This window comes from Rattus norvegicus, chromosome X, assembly GCF_021556685.1.
Source record: "Rattus norvegicus strain SHRSP/BbbUtx chromosome X, alternate assembly SHRSP_T2T, whole genome shotgun sequence".
Classification (NCBI taxonomy): Eukaryota; Metazoa; Chordata; class Mammalia; order Rodentia; family Muridae; genus Rattus; species Rattus norvegicus.
Genome location: NC_141554.1, coordinates 157,855,229 through 157,881,526, shown reverse-complemented (window position 1 = coordinate 157,881,526; position 26,298 = coordinate 157,855,229). Strand labels below are relative to the sequence as shown.

Genomic DNA, 26,298 nt, shown 5'->3' with positions numbered 1-26,298 from the left:
TCATTTCCTGCTACTTTTCCACTTCCATAAATGCCAAGGTACCTGGGACTGTGTCCGCAAGGCTAGAGAGGCCAAGCAGGAGAGAAGTCCTCATCACCATCCCATTTGTGAGAGCATAACAGTATGATTGGGTCTGGACACAGTGACCTGTTCTCTGCAAGCCACAGTGGCACAATGTTGCCTTGGCTTTAGAGACTACACAGCATTCCAAACCTGACAGGGCTCTCATTTAGCTTCTGACTTTGCACCACATCTGCCCCCTCAGACATGCCCTAAGTGCTCACAGCCTCCTCTCCAAGGGACCAAGCTCTAAAACCACAGATCCCTCACACTCCCAGAGAACATCTGATACTACACTTTATAATCTACACCGTGACAAGGACAAGGCCTGAATCTCCCTAAGGGTCATTGTCCACTACCCTGTTCATGATATTGCCAACTCTATGAGCATTTGATTTCTGATGGTCCGGTTCTCGGGCACAGCAGAGGACATCAACACATTACACATTGTGTCCCTTTTTAGGGCAAACCCAGCATAAAGCTGTTGGGCAGAGGAAGGAGCAATGCACACTTGCCTCAGACCCCTTGGGGCAGGGCAGAAACACATCAGAGCCCAGCCCTTCAGACTCAAAGCCATGTTCCAAGTTACCTGACACTCCATTGAACTTGATGAGCCAATGCCTCTCCTTACGCAGGTCTAATGCGTACCTCCTTGATGACAGGGTCAATGCAAAGACTGATGCTGAGACAACTGGATTCTGTCTATGGAACTCGGGGGAACCTAGCAGGACAGGCTAGACACTTGTAGAGGAAAGTATTAAGTGGACAATGTGAGCAGGTGACGACAGAGGTCACCATTCCATAGGGGAACACACTGGAGTGAAACCACTTGGCCTAGGCCAAGGGCTGTGTAACTGTGTGAATCAGCATTAGCACTGAGGGACATTCTTTGTTCCACAGCTTTTCATGCCTGTCTATGTCACTGCCACCAATACTCCCATGACAACTGATTTCTTGAGAAATAAAAAGGATTGCCTCCCTCCTAGACTTACTTCTGGAACACAGGAGGCATGCATCTGCAGGTCAGAAAATACATTCAGGCGGTGGGCTGAGATATTCTCCTAAGAAGCAGAACTAACAGGAGAAAAAACATTTCACCAGAATGGAGACGTCTCTTCTGATACTGGTGGAGGGAAGCATTTGGTGTGTTGAATCCCATCCCTTTTAATATAACTGGCAAAACACACAAAGTGTTATATCCCAGACAACAGCTCTGTAGTACCCAAAATCTAGGATCTTGTTGAGTTCACAACTTCAAGGTAATGATGGCCTAGTTCATGTGAAGGAGCCCTGAGGCTCTCGGCCTGTGTGTAGTGACCTTTAAAAGGAGAGCAGATGTGAAATGCTGACAGGAGACATGGTATGGCAAGGGTGACCCCTGGACAGTCCTGCAAGGATACTGAGTCACTCAATGGAGAGCACTACAGGTAGATGTGAGTTTATGGAGGGTCAGGCTCACAGGCTCTGTGCCAAAGGTTCTTCTCTCTCTTGCAGTGTGCACTCAGTCTTTGACCATGGGCAAGCAGGCTTCACTCCCACGCTTCCCAGCCAGATTCACACTACCAGAATGCGTGACTCCCATAATCAGGTGAAGGAATGTCTCGGACCATGGATGAGCCCAAAGGGGTAAGTAAAGCCCCACATGGTTTGTCTGCTGATGTGGCTTCCTGGACCTGACCCAGCCCCAGTTGACTGGTATTCTCAGGCACAAGCTCTGATGCTTTTATCCGGACTCTGACAGCTCATATGCAAGAGGTATAAAATAACACATAGCAGCATGTGTGCCTGCACCTACACATACATCCAGACCCACTACCCCAACCTGTGAAACTAATACATGCTCAGCAAAGCAGGCCAAACCACCTCTTCTTCTTCAAGGACTGGGAATCCATTTATATGAGTATGCAGTAGTCTGAATTGGCCCCTAGGAAATTATGTTGAAATAAACAGACTCTGGGAAGCCCTGATCATTCTGCCCGGGACAGGGTCTGTATGTAGTAGGGATCCAGGAAGGAAAGAGAATGAAGAAAGAATCAGAAGATTAAAGAGTCAGGAGGAAGTTGTGCAAGGGAAGTGCTGAGTGTGATGAGGTCTTGCAGGGAACGTTCTGGAAAAGGGGCACAGGAGAGCTCTGGGTCTGATGTAATGAGTTGGGAGGCAGGGCTATGGAAAGATCAAGACAGGCCTGTGGGTGCTTAGAACTACTGTTTCCAACAGCAATAGAAGCCCTGAGTGTTGAGGTCATGTAGGGGTGGGGCTCTGCTAGTAACATGGATATCAGTATAGGACAGTAACTACTAACATTGGTGGACAGAGTTATGGGAATAGCAAAGCTGGAATGTGTGTGGTGCTGAGAGTAATGGTGTAGAAAGGTAATGGCTGAAGAAGGGACAGAGCTGAGCTGTGAGTTTGAGGTAGAAAATGGAGGCACAGCTGTGAATTCTGACCTAGGGAGGCAGAGATATAGAGAAACAAAGCGAGGTCATAGCTGGAGTGTGAGGTAAGAGTTCAAGATCAGCCATGAATACTGACCTAGTACACAAGGTCTATGTAGTGGCAGGAAAAGAGGTAGAAAGTTTGAGGGGAGTTTTCTTGAATTCTGACAAAATGAGATCTCTGAGGTAGGGTTGGCATTTCTGCTTAACGACCTGGGTAGAGTCCTGAGGAAGGAGTGGAAAGGAGTTTTCAGGTCTTCCAGGTGAACAAGGACAAGGCTGATAGTGGTAGAGTAGGGAGAAGTGCAGAGCGGAGTTGTGCATCCTGAGGTAAGGAGTTTGGAGTGGGGCTGCAGACAGAGGAACAGGTTCTGAATATTTTGGCTGCAATAGGATCATGGGTAGTCCATGTGCTCTGTGGTATAGGTAGGGCGAGTGCTGTGGTACAAGTTTCAGAACTGAGCATTGGTAAACATACTCAAAAGTGTCTTGTAGAATTGCTGTGCAGAATTGGTGGAAGACTTTATAAATGCTGTGTTAAGAAGACACTGTTCTCTCCTTTCTAGGGAGATTCACTTCTCATGCCCAAAATGCTCCAGAAAACAAGGCTTATGGGATGGACTGGAGGGGAGGGGAGGGGCAGAGACTCCCTTCCTTGTGGGAGAATCCATGAATGTTGGCAGGGCCTTCAAGTCATTGGTTACTCTTTCCACTTCTGCCAGTCTAATAAAAGGCTCTTTCTTCCGTTGAAGGCTCCTTCCTTCTGCCTACACTTGAGCACCACTGATCCTCTGATCAGGAATTAATGGTTCAGACCTCTCTTCTAGTTGTGGGTCAATGATGGAGCAATCAGTACACCATGTTGCAGGATGAATATAGTGGCATTTGTGTGCCCTTGTGAGAAATTCCAGAGTACTCCCTCTGACTTCATATTTATCTTAAGGCAGTCTACAGCAATGCTGTAAATGCACTCCCTTTTGAGGCACAGATCCCATTGTCCTCAGTGGCTTCTTCCTTCAGTCCATGTATGGAGTCCTGTAGGGTCTCCTAACCATTCCCTCTACTCACCTACCTACGGTCAGCCTTTGTTTCACTTTTCTCTTCTGTAACTGATAAAACACTGACCACAAGCTAGTTGAGGAGAGGACTTACTTGGCTTAGATTTCTACACCACAGTCCATTAAGAAGGAAAGCAAGGGAAGTAACTTAAATTAGAATCTCTCGAGAAGCTGGCTTAATGGCAATCAACAGTTAAAGTACATAGTAGTTTTAGCACAGCAATAGAAGCCCTAAATTGGACAAGTACTTGGATTTACAAGACAACATGCCAATAAGGTTTACTTGTTCATGGCCTCTGCATCAGTGCCCATCTTCAAGTTTCTGCCTTTCTTGTGTTCCTGTCCTGCCTTACTTCAAAGGTAAAAACTAGGAACACAAGCCAAATAAACCCTTTCTTCCCTAAGTTTCTTTCCTTTTGCATGTTGTTTAGCACAACAATAGCAATGCCAACTGACAAGCCCCATGAACCCTTCCCTCCTCAATCGAAGTTTGATTGCTTACAGGTCCTGTTGTTATATCTATATCTTTGAATTCTCAGTACTTTTAGATTTACATGTTAACTTGTTTGTTTTTGCTTTTCTTAGCCTATTGAGAATTTTTTGCAGGGTGCTTTCGTCATGTGTACCTTCTAACTTCTCCAAAATTCACCCACTTTTCTTACCCTCCCAACTTTGAACTCTCTCTCTCTCTCTCTCTCTCTCTCTCTCTCTCTCTCTCTCTCTCTCTCTCTCTGTGTGTGTGTGTGTGTGTGTGTGTGTGTGTGTGTGTGTGTGTACATGCATGTCCATAGGAATTAAAATTAAGTAAAAGTGTTTTTTCAACTTGATATTTGCTACACTGGAATTGGTTCAAGGGAAGGTAACTGCAAGCGTCTGGAGAGAGGGAAACTGAGGGGCTTGAGGGAGGGTACGTGGGAAGAACCACAGGCAGGAGAGAAGTGGTGAAATTCTACTCAAATTGATATCATTTTCAAAAAGAAAAGAAAGCTATTTCTGTAAAATATAAATGACCTTGGGTTGAAAGACACAGGTGCAGCATTTTCCTTAGGCTCTCATTTCCATCTATGAGCTAACAGGGAGAAAAGTCTTCTCTGCTCTACTCCTTTACACCAACACACAAGCTTGAAAAAAAGGGCTGCCCCTGAGAGAGGCCAAAGTGGACCCCATAATAAAGACCGGGACCCTTTTGGTCTGGGTAGTGGCTTTCCAATATAAGTCTGGTATCTCCTTATATAGATTGATACTAAAGACTAGATGACTTCATTGTGTGGAGGGATGTTGCTCTTTCTAAATGTAGAAGAAAGTGGAGGGTGACTTTCTTTTGGGCCTCTGACTTTACCTCACACACACTCACACACTCAGCTGATCATCAGATGCACTCTGGTATCTTTCACATTTGAATTACTATAGTTAATTTGACTAAACAGGTAGGGCCTTTTCTGGGGATAATCAAATATGGCTAAATCAGACTTCAAAACTGAGAGGCAGACAGGGTCTGAGAAGCCAGTTAATGTCACATATATCTTTATGAGTCATCTTTATGAGTCATTGGTCTTTATGGGAGTCCTACTGCAGCACATATCACCTCTATCCGGCCACTTCAGTCATTTTATCCATCCCACAAAAGACCAGTAGAATGTGGTGAGGTCAGTTTAGCTGCATTTCAAACTGCCTAACCTAGTCCATTTCATTTCAGGTCTATTATAACTTCAATTTCCAGAGGGACAAGCCAGAGCTCCTGGAGAATATTGAGAGGAGCAAATGGAGAAATGCGGCTCAGGTATGCGAGGCACAATCTCTTCTCACAAGTGGTGAGGATCCAGGACCCAGTCCAATGAAGATGAAGCTTTTACCTACCAAGCATTCCCCATGGTTACATAAGGCCAAGGAAGGTGGTATGAAGTTACAGCAGGCATTTAGCAACAAAGAGGCACCTGCAGGCAACCTTTCCAAGGGACCTTCCTGTCCATTTAGGAAGAGCAACATCCCTGTAAGTGCCCCAGACAACTCTTCATATCAGGATATGTGTAACTCATGTAAAGATGGATCTCCAGGTAATGATATAGATTATCCATCAGCTGAGATGGAAGTGGCTGGGAATGAGCTCACCAGCTCCTCATGGGACCTCGGATATGGCTCCATGAGGTCTCTATACAAGTTATGCAGATCTATCCTGAAAGCCGCCCTCTCAGCCATATCTATAAGGAAGAACATTGTGAAAGAAGAGGAAGAAGAAGATACAGAAGAGGAAGTAGAAGATGAAAAACACTCAGAAAACAAGTGTATAATCTGTGCACTGTTCAAAAACAAAACATGCTCATAAACTCGGAGTCCACTACAGACTGAGACAAATCACCATTTATTTTGTGGAAATGAACAATTTTAGTTCTTATTAAATAAAAGCAGACCCCATGGAGGTAAAATAATGATCTTGTGCCTGGAATTTCTGTGCTATCTGTCTGTATTGTCCCTGTGCCCTTGTCTTCTGTTCCCTGAATCCACCTTTCCTTCCCATTAGAAGCAGCTACAGTATTACGCAGGCACACGTGCATTCTCCTGGTTCCCCAACCCCAGTCAATGTCAATATGAATTTCTAACATCCATCTAATGCTCTGGCTTCAGTTTCCCACAAGAGGACTATGTAACGTATCTTCCAAGTCATTGATACAGAGACCAAATAGTAAGTAGGCCCACAGAATCAAGTTAATGGGGCTCATAGAATTGGCAACTATGCAAGCATGCTGTGATTGTTGAACTTGGGGTGTTTGTGGCACTTGTAAGTGTGGGAGAATGGCTTTCTCTGACTCTTTTGCCCACTCTTGGGATTCTTCCTCCTACTGGGTTGCCTCATCTAGCCTTGATATGAGGGGAGGTGCCTAGTCTTATTGTATGTTATGCAGTGTTTCGTTGATATACCTAGGAAGCCTGTTCTTTTCTGAATAGAAAGAGAGGAGTAATAGATCTGGGAGAGAGGTGAGGTTTGTGTGTGTGTGGGGGGGAAGCGATTGGGAGGAGTGCAGGGAGGGGGAAGCTGAGGTCAAGATAAATTGCATGGAAGAAATAAATATTTTCTACAAGATAAACACTATCATCTAAATATTAAACTTCATGCTACCTGAGTAATATTTAGGATTCTCTAGGTAAAGAGTAGTTGGGTGATAGTCATTTTTTTGTTGCTTGAGGGACTGTTTCCCAGAATAAGAGCAAGAAGGGGTCACTGTTTTCTCCATTTGATTCCCTCTTCACCACAGACTTAGTGCATTGGGGTTAACTCAGTGCCTGGTCCCGGACTTGTCACATGGCCCCCTGGGTGCTGTTCATACATTGCATGAGATTTAACTGCAACAAAGACATGGAAAAGGAGAAAGGGAGGTGAGACACTAAACACTTAACCATTGACAGATTTATTTGTACAATCTAGAACAGCAGGACTAAAGTGAACTTCAGCAAAATATCATTTCCTGGGATTTTTCCTTTTCCCTAAAGGCCAAAGTTCTCAAGACTGTGCAGCTTTGCTGGCAGAGCCACAGCATGAGGGATGTCTTCACTGCCATCCCCTTCCTGAGGGCAGAGCAGTCTGGGAACAGCACCTACTGAACTGTGTGCTCTGTAGGAGTTGATTTGGAGGTTCACACTATGATATTCTATGGGCAGAGCCATTACCCAGTTGTTTTCCAGAGCATTCACTGCTCCATTCTTTCTCCAGTGGGATCAGGTGCTCTGGGATATCTACTTGGAATATATCTTTCCCCCCTTTCCTAGGTATGGGCTCCAGTAACCACCTGGGGTTTGAAACTGGAGTCAGGTACTTCAGGTGCAGGTTGGTTAGCACTGCTTGAGTTTCCAGTTCCACAACATCAGCAGCAGCTAAGTTTTCTGGACACTGCAAAGTCTCTCCAATGTCAACAAGTCCTGGACACAAAGACAGAAATATGCAGATGTATTCTCTTCTATACAACAAGGCTATCATTATGACTGCACAGTCAACAGATAGGGTGTAACCAAAATGATAGGAAATTAGGATTTTTCTTACTGAACACTGGGGATATGACCAACTGAACTAGGGATTCCTAGGTGAGGCAGCCACAGGCCTTGGGCAAAAGGAGAGAGTGGCTTATGCTCAATGAGTCCTGTATTAAGGGACAGTCAGATTCTAGCACACTATTAGATATTTACCTACTGAAAGAGAACCACCCCTATTCAGGAGCCTACAAATAAAATTACCAATTAGGTCAGCAGGTGACTGGGTCAGATGTTGATTGGTGTCTTACCTAAGGTCCTTGTGACAGGCATTACAAGCCAGGAAGGCAGCTTTACTCTCGATAATGCTCCACTTTTGCAGGGACTATGACAGTTGGTGTCTGTGCTGACTGTCATAGGCCATGCCCTTTTCACATATTCATGCACACACAGTCCAATGCTATATGAGTTCTACCGTCAAGAGGGTACTGAGTCTATAGAACCCAGGCCTATTCACCCGATTCAAGTGACTTTGGCAGCTCTAGAGAGGCTTTTTGGAAACTTTAGCACATGCTCTAGCTGACAGCAAAACAGTGCACCAATCTATCAAGCAGCATCCTGTTGGAGTTGTCTAGAGCCTCACTTACCAGCTATTACCCCTCTGCCGTATTTTTCTCCTGCCTGTAGTAAGGTCTGAATCTGTGTTGGGGTCATCCCCAACCTCTCCACCAGCACTTTCTGCCACGCATCATCTTCCCAATCCCTGTGAGCAATGTGGATGGCAACAGTACATTTCTGATAGCTGCTCAACAGGGGACGCCAACGTGTCTCAAGAGTCTTGATTCCATTTAAGATTAAACCAGCGTAGGGCTGCCGGAAGGATAGGCAGGGAAACTTCATTTTCCTCAGAGTCTCTGGGCCTAAAAATAGAAACACATCACAGCTCAGCTCTTCAGGCTCACATTCATTGGATCTGGCCTTCCCCAGATGATTCCCATGTACCCTGAAACTGCAGTGAACTCGATGTGCTTCTTGTCACAGATTAATAATGTCCTGCTCTTAACCTCTAAGCCTAGGAATGGGAGTGTTCAGGGTCAGGTATGGAGAAGGACAGGAGATGGACAGATGGCCATGAGAATGAATGGAAATATCCAAACTGTCAGGGGCATGGAGTGAGGGGGAGCATCTCCAGGACAAGACAGAGTTCTGGGATAAGGGAGGTACCCAAGAATCAGTGGGGGTGACCTTAGCCATGACTCACAGCATTGGGGACATGGAACCTGAAGAGGCCACATCCTGTAGCCAGACAGGACCCCAGTGGAACGATAGCGACACCAACTCACCCACAAAACTTTTGACCCAAAATTTATCCTGTCTATAAGAAATGTAGGGATGGGGATGGAGTAGAGACTGAGGGAATGGCCAACCAATAACGGGCCCAACTTGAGACCCATCCCATGGGCAAACACCAATTTCTTATGCTTGCAGACAGGAGTCTAGCATGGCTGTCCTCTGAGAGGCTTCACCCAGCAGCTGACTCAGACAGATACAGACACCCACAGCCAAACAGTGGATGGATCGTGGGGACTCTTATGGAACAGTTGGGGGAAGGATTGTGGGCTCTGAAAGAGATAGGAACTCCACAGCAAGACCAACAGCCAAATAACCTGGACGTCTGGAGCTCTCAGAGACTGAATTCCTGCCCTAACTTCTCCTGTGACAGACTGTAACCTGTAAACTAACATAGACCTCTTTGTCCAGATCACACTGTCCTGTGGGCATGTCTGGAAAACTATTTAGATTATTGATTTTTCCCAAGGCTCATGTCCCAACCAACTCCAAGAGCTCACAAGAATCCTCAGGATTCCTTGTAATCTGGCTGCCCATGCTAAACATCTGCCCTCTTCCCATGTCATTCACTGCCTGTAGCCAAAACAATGGAATGCTCTTCTTAATAGTACTGCAGATAAACCTGCTCTGTGGATGAAGAAGCTGCCCTCTTTGGCTTGTTTCTGCTTCTCCCCTTGCATAAGCAGAAGGTAGATAAAGGAGAAAACATCAAGTAAAACTTAGTTATGTTGGCTACTGGCAACATGAAAGACTTCTACTCTGCAAGCATTGGAGATCATCAAGAGTTAGGGCTGGCCTTACACAACACACAAGTGCATCTCACAGCTTGGTACCGCTATCATGGCAGCGGGAAGGTCCTTTTCTGCCTGGGACAAGAACCGCCTGATGTAGAAAGTTAATTCTACAACTGGTTCCCATTATTACACCAAAGGTGCAATTTAACAGGAGAAAAATGATGCCACACAGAATGTGGTTGCACGGAAATGTTCAGGTCTACCAAATCCCAGTGCCTTCAATGCCATCTGGAAGATTAGACTGGGCATAATACCAAAGGCCACAGATTGGCATCCTCATGAGCTCGTAGCCTAAAAGAAAGGAAGAAGCAGTGCCATGGAGCAGTACATATGGTTTCCATCCGCCTGTATCCACACTGCATCACTTAGGAGAGACAGTGAGATGCTAGCAAGATAGTGCAGGCAAAGACTAGCCTTGGGCTAGCCCAGCAGTCAGGGAAGCCGGAGGCTGGGGTGCCCTCAATGGGGTGGGGGTGGGGGTGGGGGTGGGGGTGGGGTGGGGTGGGGTGGGGTGGGGTGGGGTGGGGGTGGAGGCAAGCTCACAGGTTCCGATTCAACAGGTTACCTGTGTCCGTTGGGTGCGTGGGTCTCTCAGTTTTACCACTTGTCACTCAGCAGACTCCAGTTTACATCCAGTCCTCCGTCTTCCAGCGTTCCCAGGAGGCCACCGATACCAAAGGCTCCTAAACGTGGGTGGATAACGTCAGCTCTAAAGAAAACAAAAGCGTTTGGCTAGTGCAGTCACACTGACGGGCGTTCTAGGATCTTAACTCTGACTGTTTTAAGATGAGATCCAAACAGAGACGTATTCACTCTTGCGCACACAATCTCGCGTAAGCACGCACACCACGCCCATTTACATTCGCAACCAATTAGAAGTACAGGCACTAAGCAACCGGCCTTGGAAAGTACGGACTAACGTAATTGAGCAATAAAACACATTGAAGGCTAGGAGACACCGTTTTTTTTTTTAGGCAATCTTGCAAATAAAACTAGGTCAGGGTCTGTAGTAGGCGGCTGGGATGAGAAAGAATTGAAAAAAGGAATGAAGGATTTAGTAGGAGGAGTCTGCAAAAACCCTCGGAAGTTGGAGTAGGGTGCACTGCAGCAGGAGGGGCGGGGTTGGGGCTGTGAGGGAAGAGGCTTGTTGAGGAGGGGCCTGAAATTGGTCCAGGGCCAAGCTGTGTGAGTCCCGAAGGTTAGGCCTTGGGGTGGGGTGGGGCTGTGAGCACCTGGTAAAGGTTGAGAATGGGAGTTTGTGCTTTCAAGAATCCTTGGGAACAGATCGGAATTGCGGGTTTTTGGAGTTTGGGCAGGGTGTGAGTGCTGACCTACGTGGGTGGAGCTATTGGGATACTAGGGCGGAGCTTTGGATTCCAACTTAACTTGGCCCAGATCTACTTAAGGACAAGGAAGGACTGTGCAGGTTGAACTGGTGGGCCAGACTGTCAGTACTCAGTAAGGTGGTCAGGGCCTCCAACGTACCAGCCAGTGCTGTGTGTGGTGAGATTATGTTGATAGAGCTAAGCTTTGGATCGTGGCATTACTTGTTGGAGGACTACAGGAGGAGGAAGGCTTGCCTGTGCGTGTGAGCCGGATTAGAAATGATGGGCGGGGCTGTGTATGCTGAGATAGATTGCTGACATATGAAGTAGGAACAGAGCTTTGGATAGTGACATAGTAAAGTCCCAGAAATTCTGAAAGAGAATGACAGTGTCGTTTGAGATGTAAGAGCCAGGTTTTGGGTTGTGGATGGGGCTGTTAATGCCAGTTTGGATCTCTAAAGTGCTGGCCAGGACTGTGAATTGTGAGTGTGACAGCAGGGCTGAGCAATCCTGATAGAATGTGATAGAAGACCACTTAAGGAATAGGACGTGGATGTGGATGCTGACATAAGAGTACGGATTGTGTATGCTGGACAGGATGGGTGCACTACTGTGAGTAGTGCTATATGAAGCAAGGGAGGAGGAGTCTGGTCATTTGTGATGATGCAGGAGTGGCGGGTAGGACACTGCTTTCTGAGTTAGTTGTGGTGAGTAGTACTGTGTAGGTTGTTGTCTGATGATGGGCAGTACTGTGCACACAGTGTGGTTGGAGTGGTGGGAGGGGTGTGGGTTTGAAGGTAGGAGAGGTGGGTGTTGTTGCGAATGTTGCTCAGGGCACCCAGGGTTTACAGAGTACTGGGAAAGGTCTATAGGTATTTCTGGAGGGGGAGGGAGACATCTGAATACTGACATACCATGACAGAGGATCACTGGAGAGGGAAGAACAAGACTGTATGCTGAAGTAGGAGTGGTGGGCTTAGCTGTGAGTGCTGACCTAGGTGAGCTGTCTCGAGAGTAACAGGGATGGTTGTCAATGGTAAGATATGAAGTGGGGATTGAACTTTGGATATTAATACAAGATGATGCAGGACCACTGGAAGTGGGGGGCAGAGAAGTGTATGCTGAAGTGGGGGTGATTGGTGAAGTATGAAGTAGAGCTTTGAATACTGTCATAATAAATTTCAGACTGCTGATGTAGGGCTGGGCTTTGAGTGCTCACCTCCATGGGTGAGTCAATGGAAGCAGTGTTGTAGGACAAAGGAAGACAGCAGTGAATTCTAACCTAACAAGACTCATGCTAATGGAGAAGCCCAGCTGAGTGTGTTGAGATTAGCACTAGAGGCAGAGATAAAGGAAAATCAGGGTGGGCCTGTGAGTACTGTGGTTGACCTGGGGGCAGGGAGTGGGCTCCTGAGTAAGCAAGATAAAGTTGTTAGTGGCAGAGTAGATGGGAGAGGAAGAAGTTTAGGGCAGACCCCTGGATTAAAAAGTAAGGCATTTGGAATGGGGCTGCAGGAAGAGGAGCTAAGCCGGACTGTGAGAGCTGAGGTGGGGATGTGGAAAGTGTCCTATAAGTTGCTGTATAGATATGGGTGGGGCTTGGGAGGAGCAGGGTAGAGCAGGGTAGGGACCTTTTAGGTATGTCAAAGAAGCTTGTAGAGTAGCTACTTGGAGTTGGAAGGAGGCACTCAGAGATTGTGAGGCACATCCTTAAGTAAGAGAGGCAAAGTAAGAAGAGAAGGATGCCTTAGGGACCTAACCATATCCTGAGGGTGATCTCCAGGGGACACCTTAGAGGGCATGAATGCTGCAAAAAAAAAAAAAAGGCCAGGAACTTTTGTCTGGGACTCAGGTATACTTAAGCTAAGTCTTAAAGGGTAAGACTCAATTCCTGAGGAGGTCAGCCTCCTTTTCTCCAAGCCCTGCTGTCTAAAAGTACCAATGGTCCTAATCTTACTAAGGTTTATTTCAAGTGCGAATTTGGCAGCCAACTCTGGATCCCTACCTCTGCGGTGCCTAGAAGAAAATATGGCTGTCTTCTTGTTTGCCAGGGCTACCCAAGGTCAGTCTTCATCTGCTGCCTGAGCTCCTTTCCGAGCCTCTGGATGAGCTTGTCCTGGATATCTCCACTTCAACCATTCTCCACACGCAGGTGTCTAAGCTACACTTTCCCCCTACCGCAATTAGTCTTTCAGTCTTTCATGTCATCCTGTTTGAGTATCTCAACAGCAGATGTCAATCCTCCCTCTCTTCATCCTTATTGTTCAATGTGGATCAGGGCTGCATATGTGATGCACTTCATTGTCTCTGACCCAATAGACGTCACTAGCTCAGGGTTTTGTTTTTGGTTTTGTTTTTTTGTTTTTGTTTTTGTTTTTTGACTTCTCAGGGCTCATGCTCTACAATGCCTGTCCAGCTTCTGTTCTAATTGACCCATTTCTTCAAGACATAATGTTACCATCTAGGGCCTAGGATTTAGACACTTTTGCCTCTCAGTTTTGATAACATTTTTCAATGATCCCCTTGCTTCCTGCATTAGGATCATGGAACCTACCTAAAAATCTAATGCTGTTCTCTTGGGGTTGGGGGAGGTATTCTGAGTTCTCTGGTCTCTAAGGCAAAGGGGAAAAGAATCTAATACAGTGTTTTGGGGACTTAAAGTCCATTGGTTTCCCGGATTCTCTTCTGTGCTGGCCTTTTGTACTAGACTCCTTACTCTTTGGGTGGCTACTGGCTACCTCCTGATCCCTGAGCACATGCTTGGAGCAGTTTCATATCATAATTAAGGACAACCTGAATGTAGACTGCTCCTTCCCCTGTACTCTGCTATGCCAAAGAGCTTGAACTTGCTCAAGGAACCAAGTCCTTTGAAATAAGTATCTTCTAGTGTGGAATTGTAGAAGGACTTCCTATCCTGATTCTCAGCTACCCTGAGACTATATTGTAGTGAGTATGTTGACTGGGGTACATACTGTAACACAACTTCCTTGGGGACCAGATCCAACAGCAGAAGCCAGTTTTATTCTCTGGCATGGATGTACAATGTTAGTTTTCTGCTGCAGTATCAGATAGGCCTTGGAAGAATCACCTTACTGGGGTCAAGGAAGGGCCTAATAGGTATTTTCTCAGGACACCGAAAATCTCTATCTTGATTTTCATTCGAAATGACAATTGACTACCAATCCTGGAATGGTCTGTTTGACCCCTCCCCTCAGACCACATTCTCTTTACAGACTGACTTCCTTCCTGACTACTGTTCTGATAATGTCCTGATAGACATTCATCCAATACTGTCAGATCATCTCTTGGAACATTAGTCTTCATTCCTTCCCCTGCCTAATGTTATACAGCTCTTGCATGACTGTTATAGAGACGCTGTTCAGTAAGCACTGTGATTTCCATAACAACTCCTATGTTCCTAGCCCAGAGGTTCTCAACCTTCCTAATGCTGCAACTCTTTAATACAGTTAGTTCCTTATGTTGTGGTGACCCCAGCCATAAAATTGTTTTCATTGCTACTTTATAACTTTAATGTTGCTACTATTATGAATCATAACGTAAATATCTGATACAGGATGTGAGACTCCCAAAGGGGTTTCAACCCATAGGTTGAGAACTACTGTTGTAGCCCATAACTCACTTGTCTCTATTCCTTATGCACTTCAAAAATGCTGCTTCCACCCTTCCCTTGCTTCTTTGCCTCAGAAATACAGGATTAAGATGCCCTCCTGGTAAGGCTTCAGTTTTATCCTGAGTCCTAGATTTCAAAAGTCTGTTGTTCCCTTGACCCAAATTTGTGTCATCCCTTCAAACATCCCTAACTCAGTCCAGTTTCCTCCTCTGGAGAACACCTTTGTCACATTTTCCCTCCTGTGGAGTTACTTGTCTTGTGTGATTGGAATGACAGGGACCACTTTTGAAATCTGCATTCACAAGATACTCCTGGCATGAGTGTTTGTTTCCTTTATTCTTCTTCTGCAGGGCTTCTTTGCCTCTGTCTAAGGACTCTTTTTGACTCAATATTAACCAAGTGCTTATAAATATATTTGCAGGTCAAAGAATATCCTATTACCCATCCATACAGCCCATACACCTCCCCAAGTTCTGGTGAGTGTTTCTTGAGAAGAAGATACTCAGGTACTGTAACTCTTAGAGAGGAGCATACCTTTCTTCTGTCACATATGTTGTACCCATCCTCATTGAGGGCTAGACGACCTTGTAGCCTACACATGGAGAATGGCAGGCTTCTGGGGACCTATGTGCTGATTGTGACTTGTTTTTCCCCTATCTATTCATTCCTGCAGTGTTTCCCCACCCCTGATGTGGAGTTCACCTATTTCCCAGATTCCCTCCCTTAAACTTCTTTCTTCTGCATCTAGGCAAATGGGATCATATAGTACTACCCGGAGCCCTACATTTATTGCTGGTTTTGACATTTCATATGGACGAGAAGAAGCTGTGCCTCAGGAACCCTAGACATGGATGGACTACTTAGTCTATTGGGTAGGTTTTCTTTTTATCACATGTTACATGTGGTTGGGAAGAAGTGGCATCCCAGTGAGTTTGCAGGCCTGGCAGGCTACTTTTACTTCACTGGAGAGGTATGGTGCAGGGGACATGTTGGAGAAACATAATTTGGATTTTTTCTGGGCTTCTTTGACTTGGCTTGTAGTGATTGGAAGGAGAAATGGTCTACATATGCTCATCTATTTGAACAGTTGGTTGTCAGTTGGTGGTGCAGTTTGGGGAGGTTATAGAACCTTTAGGATATCAAGTCTGGAGGAAGCAAATCACCTGGGGCGAGCTTTGTTGATTTATGGCTTCATCACCCTTCTGGTTCATTTTCTCTGCTTCCTATGTGTACATCGGCCAGCTTCTGCTCCTGCCACCATGCTGCACATTCCTGGCCACGAGAATTCTATTCCTCTGGAACCATATGGTAAAATAAAGTCTTTCAGCATCTAGTTTCTTTTGGCCATGGTCCTTTATTGCAACCACATGAAAGTAATTAATACATGTCCCCAAACAGTTATATCAGCTTTAAGCTTGATGAATTCATTTCCCTTTCTCCAAGGCTCCAATCTCTTTAGTCACCCTTTACTTTCTTCTTCTTCTTTTCTAGTATTCAATCATGAGCATATCACCCATGTGTCATGATGAAGGTTTCAGGTGGCATATAACATGTGGTCATGATCTTTGGTTATATGACCAGGGATTGGTGGACAGGCTCTGGAGAACACAATTGTAGATAAGAATTGTTCTAGTGTGCTCCTTCTAGAAGACCCTTTCCTTTCTTCCACATGTATAGTTGTAAGATTGCTCTGGCGACTCTCAAAACACAAAAAGGTAGAAGGCAGACAGGGACTTGAATGTGACCATTTCAAAGAAGCAAAAAATATTTTGGGTTTAGTCATAACCCTCATGTTCCTTTTTCTGTGTATTTTCTTCATGTATTAAGTTGATGCTGTCTGATTATTTTGTTTAGTATTTTCTATTGTGTTATTAGTCTATATTTTAAAAGGATCTTAACAAATTTAACCCAACATTCTCACTAGGTCTGCAGTCTAATATGAAGTATGTTGACTAGAAGTATTTACTTGCTAAAGGCCAACAAGGAAATTCACAGGAAATGGACTTTCTCACTTTGAATATGACATCATTTGTTCAGAATATAGATACAGGAGGTCGTACTGAGGCCACCTTTCAGATGGATGTCATTGAGATGCCAGGTATAAACCTCACATAGGACAGTGCATGCAATTCCTCTTTTGAGTTATTTCCATTTTCCTGGTGTTTCATGACCCAGAACACAGTCATAGGTCATTTTGGAATGAGGTTAGTGTCAATTTAAATATCTCCATGTTGGGATGCTGTAGCATCTTCTCTTTTAGGGACCTGAATACCACTTTAGTCATAGATACAGGTCTAAAATCTAGGCTATGGGCTGAAACAAAGCAGAATGCTGGCTGATTTATTAGGGTAGTAGCCCTTATTCTCTTCATGCCCTCCCCATTCCCAGTGACATTCAGCAGAAGAGTGTTGGCCTTGTGTTCCGTGGACTCATAATGAGGCCACATTGCTGCCATCTATTCTGTCAGTTATGTCTAGTCCAAACATGTGGTTCTTGCTGCACAGTATTGTTCATTGTTGCCTCTGACCATTTCTTTGCTGCTGCTGCTGCTGCTGCTGCTGCTGCTGCTGCTGCTGCTGCTGCTGCTGCTGCTAAGAATGAGAGTGGCAGGAAGAGGGGACTACACTGAGGATGGTATAGCCTTACATTGCTGCTGTACAGGAACCATTCTGACTGTCCCGGGTGTCTACATGTTCTCAACAACAAATGGCCCACCTCTCCACAGGACGGCCATTCCAGAAAATCTCTAATGTGGAAGGTGTAGCAACCAGGCAGTCAGCTTGTGCCTGTTTCTGGCTGCATGTGACTTTATCCTGCTTCCTTCCTGTATAGCATCCATGTAATGCAGTACCAGGCCTTAATTGACCATGAACTCTCCTAGAGCATGCAAAAGCAACTGTATCATCGTGGGTCATCTAAGAAGACACAGAGGTTAGTAGAGTAAAGGATTTTATTAAGATCCACCTCACCCAGATATAGGAGGAAGAAAGCAGGGTTGGAAGGGTGGGGCACAACCTGATATTGTTGACTCATCAAGCAGATGGAGAGGAAAGCTTGCTCTTACATTTTTACTCTGTTGAGCCTTCATGGCCATGTGACATCCTTCTAGCACCTGAAACACAGTGGACCATGGGGCCATAACGACAGAGTGAATGATGGACTGACTGACTGAATGAATGAATAAGAGAATGAATGATGGGCCCTTTGGAAAGCAGAAAGTGAGAGCCAGCTGGGAAGCACTAGGATGCTCCAGTGGCTGTCTTCACACATCAGCTTGATCTTTAACCCTGTGGTATCCCTTGTCCCAGAGTGCACTTCCTCGGAGATGCTTCCTCCTGCCCCTTGTGCATTAGTCAGCTGTCTGAATTGTAAAGATGTTCATGGCAAATGCTTACAGGGCATCTGAGACCTGTTAGCGCGGGTGTGTGCGTGCACAGCCTGCTGAGGGAAAGCTTGCCTCATGACACACCACAGTGTGAGATCAATAGGCTCTGCCCTGTCCTGTTAGATGTCCCCTGTTGGTGTATCCTTAGCCCTACATTGCTGACAGAGCTGCTGGGTGTGTTGTCCCCTTGAACTTTCGGGTGGTGGTAGATGTGAGGTGATGAGGAAGGGTGGTCTTGAGTGTGTGCAAATGATGCTTCCAGAAAGCTCCAGGAGAAAGGCCCTCCTGCAGGAGGAAATGCCACTAGCAGCATTTTAACTTGGTCTTGAGCAGTACATTTTCTCACAGTGCCATCTGCTGGCCCATTCTTCCAACTTCACTGGGAACTAAAGATGAAGGGCGATTAGAGGCTGGGGCAGTGAGCACCTTCCATGGTGGAAGTTCTGTCATGCTAAGGAAGCAGGAGTGGAGGTGAGGATGCTTTGCCTTTTGGGTGGATAACTTGTGAGACGTTTCTTTCCCTTTTCCTCAGGTTCTTCGTCTTCCTCCGGGGCTCCACGGTCTCTGATGAGAAGGCCCCATCTTTCTAATTGTTTTAGGCATATCAATATAGGATCATTTCTCTTCGAGTGCTTCTAAGGTACTCTTTCTTAGTCCTCAGAGCTTTGACGTGGTTTATCTGTAGATATATTTGGGTTTAATCTTCTGATTATGAAATGTGTCAACGTGGGTCTTTTGGCAAAATTTGTACTTTTTCTCTTCTCATTCCATGCATTTAGTTTAGAGCTCGTGCCCTCAGCTTCTAGAAACCCTGTGGCAGAGATGTTGGAATTTTCTCTATAGTCTCTTGGGCCTCTGAGGCTCTGTTCTAAGTTTTATGGTGTGTGTGTGAGTGAGCAGTTTTATTTTTTAGGATTAGTGTCTTCATGGAGAATGATTAGTGTCATTAGGCAAACCTGTGACTTTTAGGTACTCTCATTTTTTAGGGAAAATACCCATGTGGGGTGTGACTAGTGTCATTAGGCAAACCTTTGATTCTCAAGGTCCTGACAAACTTTTGTAAACTACTCCTTCTCACCACATTTCCTCTGCTTCTTTGCTCTGCTCACTAATCTCTGCTGTGGGCAACCTCACTGCTTTCTTTGTGCTTCAGAGATCAGATCTTTAATTTTTAAATTTCCACTGGGTTCTTTGTATGTTCTATTACTTCCTGAGGCATTGTGATTTTAAGTTTCTTTTTCTTCAGAAACGATTTACTTATATTTATATGTATATGTATGACTGTTTCGCCTACACACACACACACACACACACACTATATATATATATATATATATATATATATATATATATATATATATATATACTGAGCACACACATGCAGTGTCACAGAGGCAAGAAGAGGGTGTGAGATTCCTTGTAACAGGACTTACAGACTGTTGTGAGCGGCCAGGTGGCTGCTATGAAGCAAAACTGAATCATTGGAAGAGCAGTGAGTACAGTGAGTACTGTTAACCACTGAGCCATCTGTCTGACCCCAAGTTTCAGGTTCTTTAAAGTGAGGTTTTTTTTTAATTGCTCAGTGAAGCATTTTTATGGAGGTTAATTGACAGGTAATGCTGACGAGCATCTTCAGTGTAGACTCTGCAGTTCTTTGGATGGAACGGGAATTTTTTTTTTTAATGAAATCTGCACATGGTCTTATTGTTTGCCTCAGTATCTTATTTAAACTGTGTTGTAGCTGGAATCCTGTGACACACAGATGTGATGGAATCCAGCACATCAGAGGAAAGAGGAGAGGCACTACTCCCTGAGTGAATGGTGATTCCACATCTTCATCTGTCCTCTTGATTTCCAAGACTCCCTCCATCTCCAGGGAAACTTCAAGTGATTTCTCATTGAGGTGCAATGTGGGCTTCTGAGCAGGAGGACTTTACTGTTGCCTTCAGGCCTTATATGGTGAGTGATGCCTCATTACCTGCCTCTCCCCTGTAGTCTGCTGCAACATCTTGGAGGATTACTCTTATTACCACTCAGTCAAATACCAGCTGCCTGGTAAATGTGACATCATTTGGAGGGGTCAGGGGGCACAGTGTGATGGTCTCAAAAGGATTAGAGCCTGATCATGGTTGACACAGCTCTCCTCTGAAGACAGTAAACTGAAGTGTCCTTCTAAACAATCAGCACTGTCAATTGTCTGGGGTTCAAGTAAACTGCGTTTGGAAAAGGTGGGAAGTGAGGCAGTTTGTAAAGATCAGTCTGGAGGACTGGCTGACAGGGAGCCCTGTATCTATATCTCTGTGCAGGAGAATAAGGCAGCATTGAAAAGTGCGAGAGGGTTGTGTGTGATCTCCCTGGGCAAAGAAAATGATTCATTTTACCACCATGTGGAAGGAGGCTAAGAGGTTGTGAGTATAGAGACCCAGGGTATAGGAACACGACAGAATCCAGCCTTGGGACCACAGGAGGCCATATTGGTGTACATGAGTGAGGTGTGTGGACAGGCCCATCCAGCACATCAGCCAAGTTCTCCGTGCCACTCTGAGCCTGTATGACTTGGCAAGTCGTAGTGGGCTGCCTGGCACCATGCAAAACCAAATCTTAGGCTAACAGAAATACTGGCACACAACAAACATTTAGTACCTAGCTGCTTTCCTAGCTCCTGGCTACAGAAACACATTCACCCATGGTTCAGTGTAGGCTGATGGAGCTGGGGGCAAATATGTGAGCACAATCCCAGGTTTCTGAGCTTTAAAGAGTCTGTCTTGACAGAAGGAAGGATGAAAGAGGGATGAAAGCTGGAAGCCCTTGGCAGGGAGCTCATAAGTTTGCTAGCTCCTGCCCCAGAGATGTAGAGTAAGGGCTAGGCAGCAGCCCAGGATGGCAGAGGAAGTAGAAGCTAAAGAGATAAGAAGAGGAAGTTAGAGCCACTGGACGCAATTGTTTAACAGTACGTGCACACTTTGTGCCTAGCTTTGCAACTGCTTGCTTGAGTGTGTCTACACACATGTACACACACACATATACATACACGCAGACACACATATACACACACATACACAAACACAGACACACACATACACACACATACACACATACACACACACATACACACATACATACACACATACACACACATACAAACACATATAGACACATACACACATACACACACATACAAACACACATACACATACAAACACATATAGACACATACACATGTCCCCGCCAGCGGGGACCCAGTTATTCAGGGTCCCGAAGGGGCGCTACCCTTGGGCCTAAATGGGGGGTGAGAGAAGAAGGAGACCAAGCAAAAGTTCTGTTGTCAAGGTCTCGTTTATTGGGATGAATGTTACAGCTTTTAAGGCTTTCAGGTAGGGGGAATGACCTTTGTGAAACATGAAGGAGGGGGAGATGAGGGTATAGGCAGTGATAGCTGGAGGCAAAGAAGTCAGGTGATGAGGTCAGGTGGTGGAGACACTGGGTGTAGACTGAGGAGATCACTGGTATCTGCTAAGGGAGCTGAAGCATCCCTTGAATGTTATCTTCCTGTGCCGTAAATTCATGGGAGAGGCTTTATCCAACAATCTTAAGACTTATGGCAGTCATCTTAGGGGTGAGTCTCTGTGGCCAAACAGCCCAGAGTCACTTTGAACCATGCAGTCAAAAAGCGGCTAGGCCCAAATCCAATATGGCTCCGTGCATACACATACATATACACACATAAGTACACATACAAATACACACAGTCATATACACATACACACATACACATATACCCACACATACACACACACACACACACACACACACACACACACACACACTGATTTCTGATCTTATTCACAGGGTGGACAGTAGACCCCAAACAGCCCTTTCAGTGAACATCAAGCCCATACAACATCTCTGATCCACTCATGACGTCCTGAGATGTGTCCATCCCACTCATACTTCACAGAGAGACCATCCATTTGCCAAAGACTGAGGTCTCCAAACTTACCTTCATCCAGCATTGCTCCCCACAGCTAGTCCCCCTCCCCTCCAGCAAGGAGACCAAGAACCACCAGCAGCTTCTAAAGGAAACAGGCCCCCACCCTCTGGTGAACACAAAGTCAGGTTGAAAAATGGTAGGTTTTAGTTTGTGTTTGGTTGGTTGGATAGGTGGGTTTTGTTTTGTTTTGTTTTTGTAGAAAGGCATCAGTGAAAAGGAAGCAGCTGGCTGGAGGAGGTTGCTGAAAAACATTTTTCCAGCATGCCCCTCCAGGAGGAGTTGATATAATAGGGGCAGGTAGTGTCTGGCTGCCTCTTGGCCAGGAGGGACACCTGGCTAGTGTACACAGGCCTTGTTGACAACGATAAATAGAGCTGTGCCCTCAAGTGCAACCAAGCAACCTTCCCAGGTCCTCAGCAACAGCCAGGCAGCTGAGCCATGGAGATGTTAAAGCCAATGGAGGGATATGGGCTTCACCCACATGCTGTTAATCTCAAAGGGAAGCAGAAACAGGTCCCCCCCACCAGCACGTGCTGAACTCTTCTAAGCAATGCCATCAATTCCAAGGTATCCTTGGTGGGCAGTGGTCTTGTGAGATTGCCCTGAGCTGGGCTAAGCAGGTCAGGCCACTGTGGCAGCTGACTCACTCTACCCATCCCCAGGTCAGTCAGAAAACCCACAGGTGGCATTCTGAAGCTCAAGGCAGCTCCTGTTTCTGAGAGAAACCTGAACAGGCCCATTATGAGCATGTCAGGGTCAGGGCACAGCCTCCACTCTAGGAAGAGAGAAAAGCTCATAGACACAAGCTTTCGTTTCTTTTAATGTTTATTGTACTGTGTGTGTATGCGTGCATGTCTGTGGTTTTGTGAGTGTATGGCATATGTACTGGTGTCCTTGCAGTCAGCAAGATGGTGGGTGAGTCCCTGAAGCTGGATGTGCGGGTAGTTATGAGCTGTCTGATGTGGGTGCTGAGAACTGAACCCAGGTCCTCTGGAAAGTGGGAAGCACACAACTGTTGTGGTGTCTTTTCAGTTCTAGGTACAACTTTCTTATGACTGGACAAGAGGCTTTCCAAAGCTACAGTTTTCTGTATTCATGCTTTCCTCTATCAAGGAGGTGTCCAGAGCAGTGAGCACCACCAAGAATTAGCTGGAGAGCCCCAAATCTCATTTGCTAATGGAGACACTATCTCTCAATATACCTGGGTAAAGGCATTCTGGAAGATTAGGTTCTGGGACACTGGTGGTTGCTATCCTGGGATGTCACTAGATCTCCTTACAGGAATATGGGTGATTTTAAGCAGTTGCACCATTAAAAGTCCCAGCCCAGCAAGGATGGCCACTTCTCCAAAGCTTCAAAGATAGAGTCTCCCCTCTTCCTCCCCCATGCTCCTCTACCTTCTGAGACCACATACAGCTGCAAAGGTGACAAATGGGAGTGTCTATAGTGTGAGGTGAGGATCAGATGACTTCAGTCCCCACTCCTGTGAATGAATGTTAATAAGCCCAGCTTTTGGAGAGTGTACCTTAGGTAAAGCAGCAGAGCTGCAGTGGTAAGGATGGTAAACAACAATGCTATGCCCAAAGGACAGCATTCACAAGAGCCTTTTTCATTCCTGCCCTTCCCTGAGAGGCTTTATTACCTAAGGCTAGGTCAGGTTGAAAATCAGAAGCCCTTTCTGGGTCAGTGGTAGAGAGCCTAGGGAGGTGGCCAGAAAAGCTGCCTTCATTCAGAGAAAACCGAGTAAGTACCATGGTGAGTGACAGAGGGAGCCTGCTCAGTTACTGACGGTGGTGACATACTTCCAAAGAGCTGATTAAGCATGTGAGGTTGCAATATTTGGTTTTTAGCTTATGTTTTAAGTGATGAAATCTGTTGCCTTTCTGTGTTAGTATTTGAACATCTGCGCGGTGTCGTCCTCTGGTGGATACTTTTAGAATCTCTGCTTTAGCCCACTGGCTTGTATGCTCCAAACAGGAGCTCCATCGAAGCTGAGCTGGGTTACCAATGAATGGCCTGAGGGAAAAGTCTGGGATCGGAGAGGCAGAGACAGGAAAGTGGGGAGAGCTGGACAAAACCTAAAGGGAGGGAAAACTAGGACGGTTGAGCAGATGGTGTGGAACACATGAAGTATGCAAGGGTGTGTGTGGCCTTCTGTCAGACACCATGTATAACCCAGGGCTGTAGCCCCTCTGCAGAGGTCAGGACTGGTGAGTAGCACATCCCCTGATCCGTTTCCTGTGTTCTGTGGGGCTCCACATGCACCTTTAGGGAAGGAAGACAGAATCAGAGTCTGGTTGTGATGCAATTCACTTTCATTTTCTGCAGCTAAGGGCAGCCTGAGCAGCTACAAGCCATGGTCACCAGGCCTGGCTGTGTCCATCCATGGTTTTCAGACAGCCAGAGAACTGACTTGTGTTTCTGGGCACAGCCATTCCTGAGAACATTGAACCTTGATGGCAGGGTGACAGAGGATTAATTAATTTACTCATTGCGTCCTCTCTTATTCTCGTTAAGGCTGTCCCATAGGTGGAGATACAATACAGTTCTAAGGGCAAGAGGAGTCCTGATCCCTGCTTGGAGAGAGTTCCAGAACTGACTTTTGTAGTAGTTGAGGATAGCTGAGATGCATAAGTTCCCTGGATATGCTCCTGAGGATCTTTGACGATATAGAAGCATGTGAAGGATGCTATATTTCCCTAAACTTTCCAGCCATGAGTGAGGGGGACCCTGCAGCTTGGACCCAGGGTAGGGTGAGGTCATTTATTTGGAAAGCATAAACGCTTTGTGTCTCTGAGGGCTGGCTAAGATTGTACTATATGGTTTTCTTTGTGTTTTGCAGTTCTGTGGATTGAGCCCTGGGCCTTCTATGTGCCAGGCCTCTTCTCTACCACTGGGATGTATTCCCTGCCCTTTAATGTTTCTTTTCAGTTGTTTTTTGAGACAGGGTCTGGTAAGTTTCCCAAGCTGTCTTGCACTAGCAGTTCTTCCACCTCAGCCCTCTGAGGAAGTAGGAGCACAGATACTGTCAACTGTTTTAAGTTCAAATTGTTTGAAAGTTGTCCTATTGTATAAGGACACTAATCATACTGGATCAATACACACTGTACAAAGGTTTTCTCTGTAAATATCCCATTCCAAAATAATGATATATTTTGTGGCGTTGAGTGTTGGCACTTTAATGTATTTTTTCAGGGTCAATAATTCAGCACATAATCAAAGGTAGCAGTTTTGGCATATAGTATAAAATGAAGGTCATTCTGTCCATATCTTTAGATGAAAGTTTTCATTCAAAATGTTTCTAACATCATTTTTGAGAGTTTATTTAAATCTAAATCCTATGTGTATATCTGTATGTTATCTTGTGTTTTTCTCAACTTTAGACACTGCTGACTTCCTGTCATGATAGATGAAATTATAGTTCACTTATCTCTTCCTCTATCTATGTACATACTTTGAACCCTTGATTATGAAAAATGATCAAAATTTTACACACACACACACACACACACACACACACACACACACACACACACACACACCATGATGCAACTGATCCTGATGTCTTCCCTTCCTGTTTGCCTTTCTCTCCACAGATTTTTTTTGAAGGAACTCCATTGCCAACATCCTGTATGCTTAACTTTAGAGTCAATTTTCTTTTGTGAACATGCATGTAAGTGTTTCCTATGCTCAGAGGCCAGGGGTCTTGGGTGTCTGTCTCTATTACTGTCTGCCTTGTTTCTTTTATACAAAACTTGTCCCTGCACATGGAACTCCTGGCCTTTTTTTTCAGCTAGGCTGTCAGTCAGTAAACCCCAGTGATGCTACTGTCCTCAGTGTTAGTGTTACAGGTGTGGTTGTGGACCTTGTACTTAGGTTTTGAGAAGTGAGTCAGTCACAAATAATTTAACATTTTAGAAGTTTGTTTAATATTTTTGAGTAAATTTTAAATAGAAAGAATTGGCCTATTTTCTTTGGCTGTATCTATTGTATATCATGTTGGCACTGAGCCACACAGAAGTATTGACCTTTTTTGTTTTAGAGTTATTGCAGAAGTCAGAAGAGGGTTTCAAATCCCTTGGAACTGGAATTATGAATGGATGTTACTCATGAGATTCTGCCCCAGTCCTCTTCAGGAGCAACAAGAGCTCTTAACCACTGAGCCATCTCTCCAGCTGACAGAGGCCTGATTTTTATGATGTGAAGTTTCAGTTAAAGATTTTAGATTTTAGTGAAGTTACATGATTTCCTTAAAAATGTTCAATGAAATAAAATATTAGTGTAGATCATGGAGGGCATTTCATATATT

General features: G+C 45.3%; 1 protein-coding gene and 1 long non-coding RNA gene across 11 annotated transcripts; one reads left to right on the top strand and one right to left on the bottom strand.

The window, feature by feature from the left end:
* Positions 1 to 5,896: 5,896 nt before the first annotated feature.
* Positions 5,897 to 10,465, bottom strand: Eola1 (endothelium and lymphocyte associated ASCH domain 1). Of its 2 annotated transcripts, XM_087599228.1 has the most exons (4): positions 10,223 to 10,456; positions 8,161 to 8,433; positions 7,336 to 7,465; positions 5,897 to 6,892 (listed from the first exon to the last, which is right to left on the bottom strand). In XM_087599228.1, the coding sequence occupies exons 2-4, from the start codon at positions 8,411 to 8,413 to the stop codon at positions 6,889 to 6,891; spliced, it is 387 nt and encodes a 128-aa protein (XP_087455354.1). In that variant the 5' UTR covers positions 8,414 to 8,433; positions 10,223 to 10,456; the 3' UTR covers positions 5,897 to 6,888. The 2 variants fall into 2 exon arrangements, with proteins under 2 accessions (XP_087455354.1, NP_001099682.1); NM_001106212.1 differs by lacking the exon at positions 5,897 to 6,892 and having other exon boundaries at positions 6,944 to 7,465; positions 10,223 to 10,465.
* A 207-nt stretch (positions 10,466 to 10,672) lies between these two features.
* On the top strand, positions 10,673 to 26,278 carry LOC102547109 (uncharacterized). Of its 9 annotated transcripts, none has more exons than XR_015646819.1 (9): positions 10,673 to 10,855; positions 13,034 to 13,134; positions 15,035 to 15,089; positions 15,362 to 15,485; positions 17,446 to 17,544; positions 18,531 to 18,638; positions 19,740 to 19,957; positions 25,586 to 25,662; positions 26,032 to 26,278. It is a non-coding gene; the product is annotated as an uncharacterized LOC102547109 (long non-coding RNA). The 9 variants fall into 9 exon arrangements; XR_015646820.1 differs by having other exon boundaries at positions 12,944 to 13,044; XR_015646824.1 differs by having other exon boundaries at positions 10,767 to 10,842.
* Positions 26,279 to 26,298: the final 20 nt, after the last annotated feature.

What these genes read in the sequence shown, in the direction of transcription:
- Eola1 (NM_001106212.1), bottom strand. Translation starts at nt 8,413, where the DNA reads ATGAAGTTTCCCTGCCTATCCTTCCGGCAGCCCTACGCTGGTTTAATC. An exon ending in CGGCAGAGGGGTAATAGCTG is followed by an intron (nt 7,466 to 8,160) that starts GTAAGTGAGGCT and finishes CTTTGTGTCCAG; the next exon opens with GACTTGTTGACATTGGAGAG.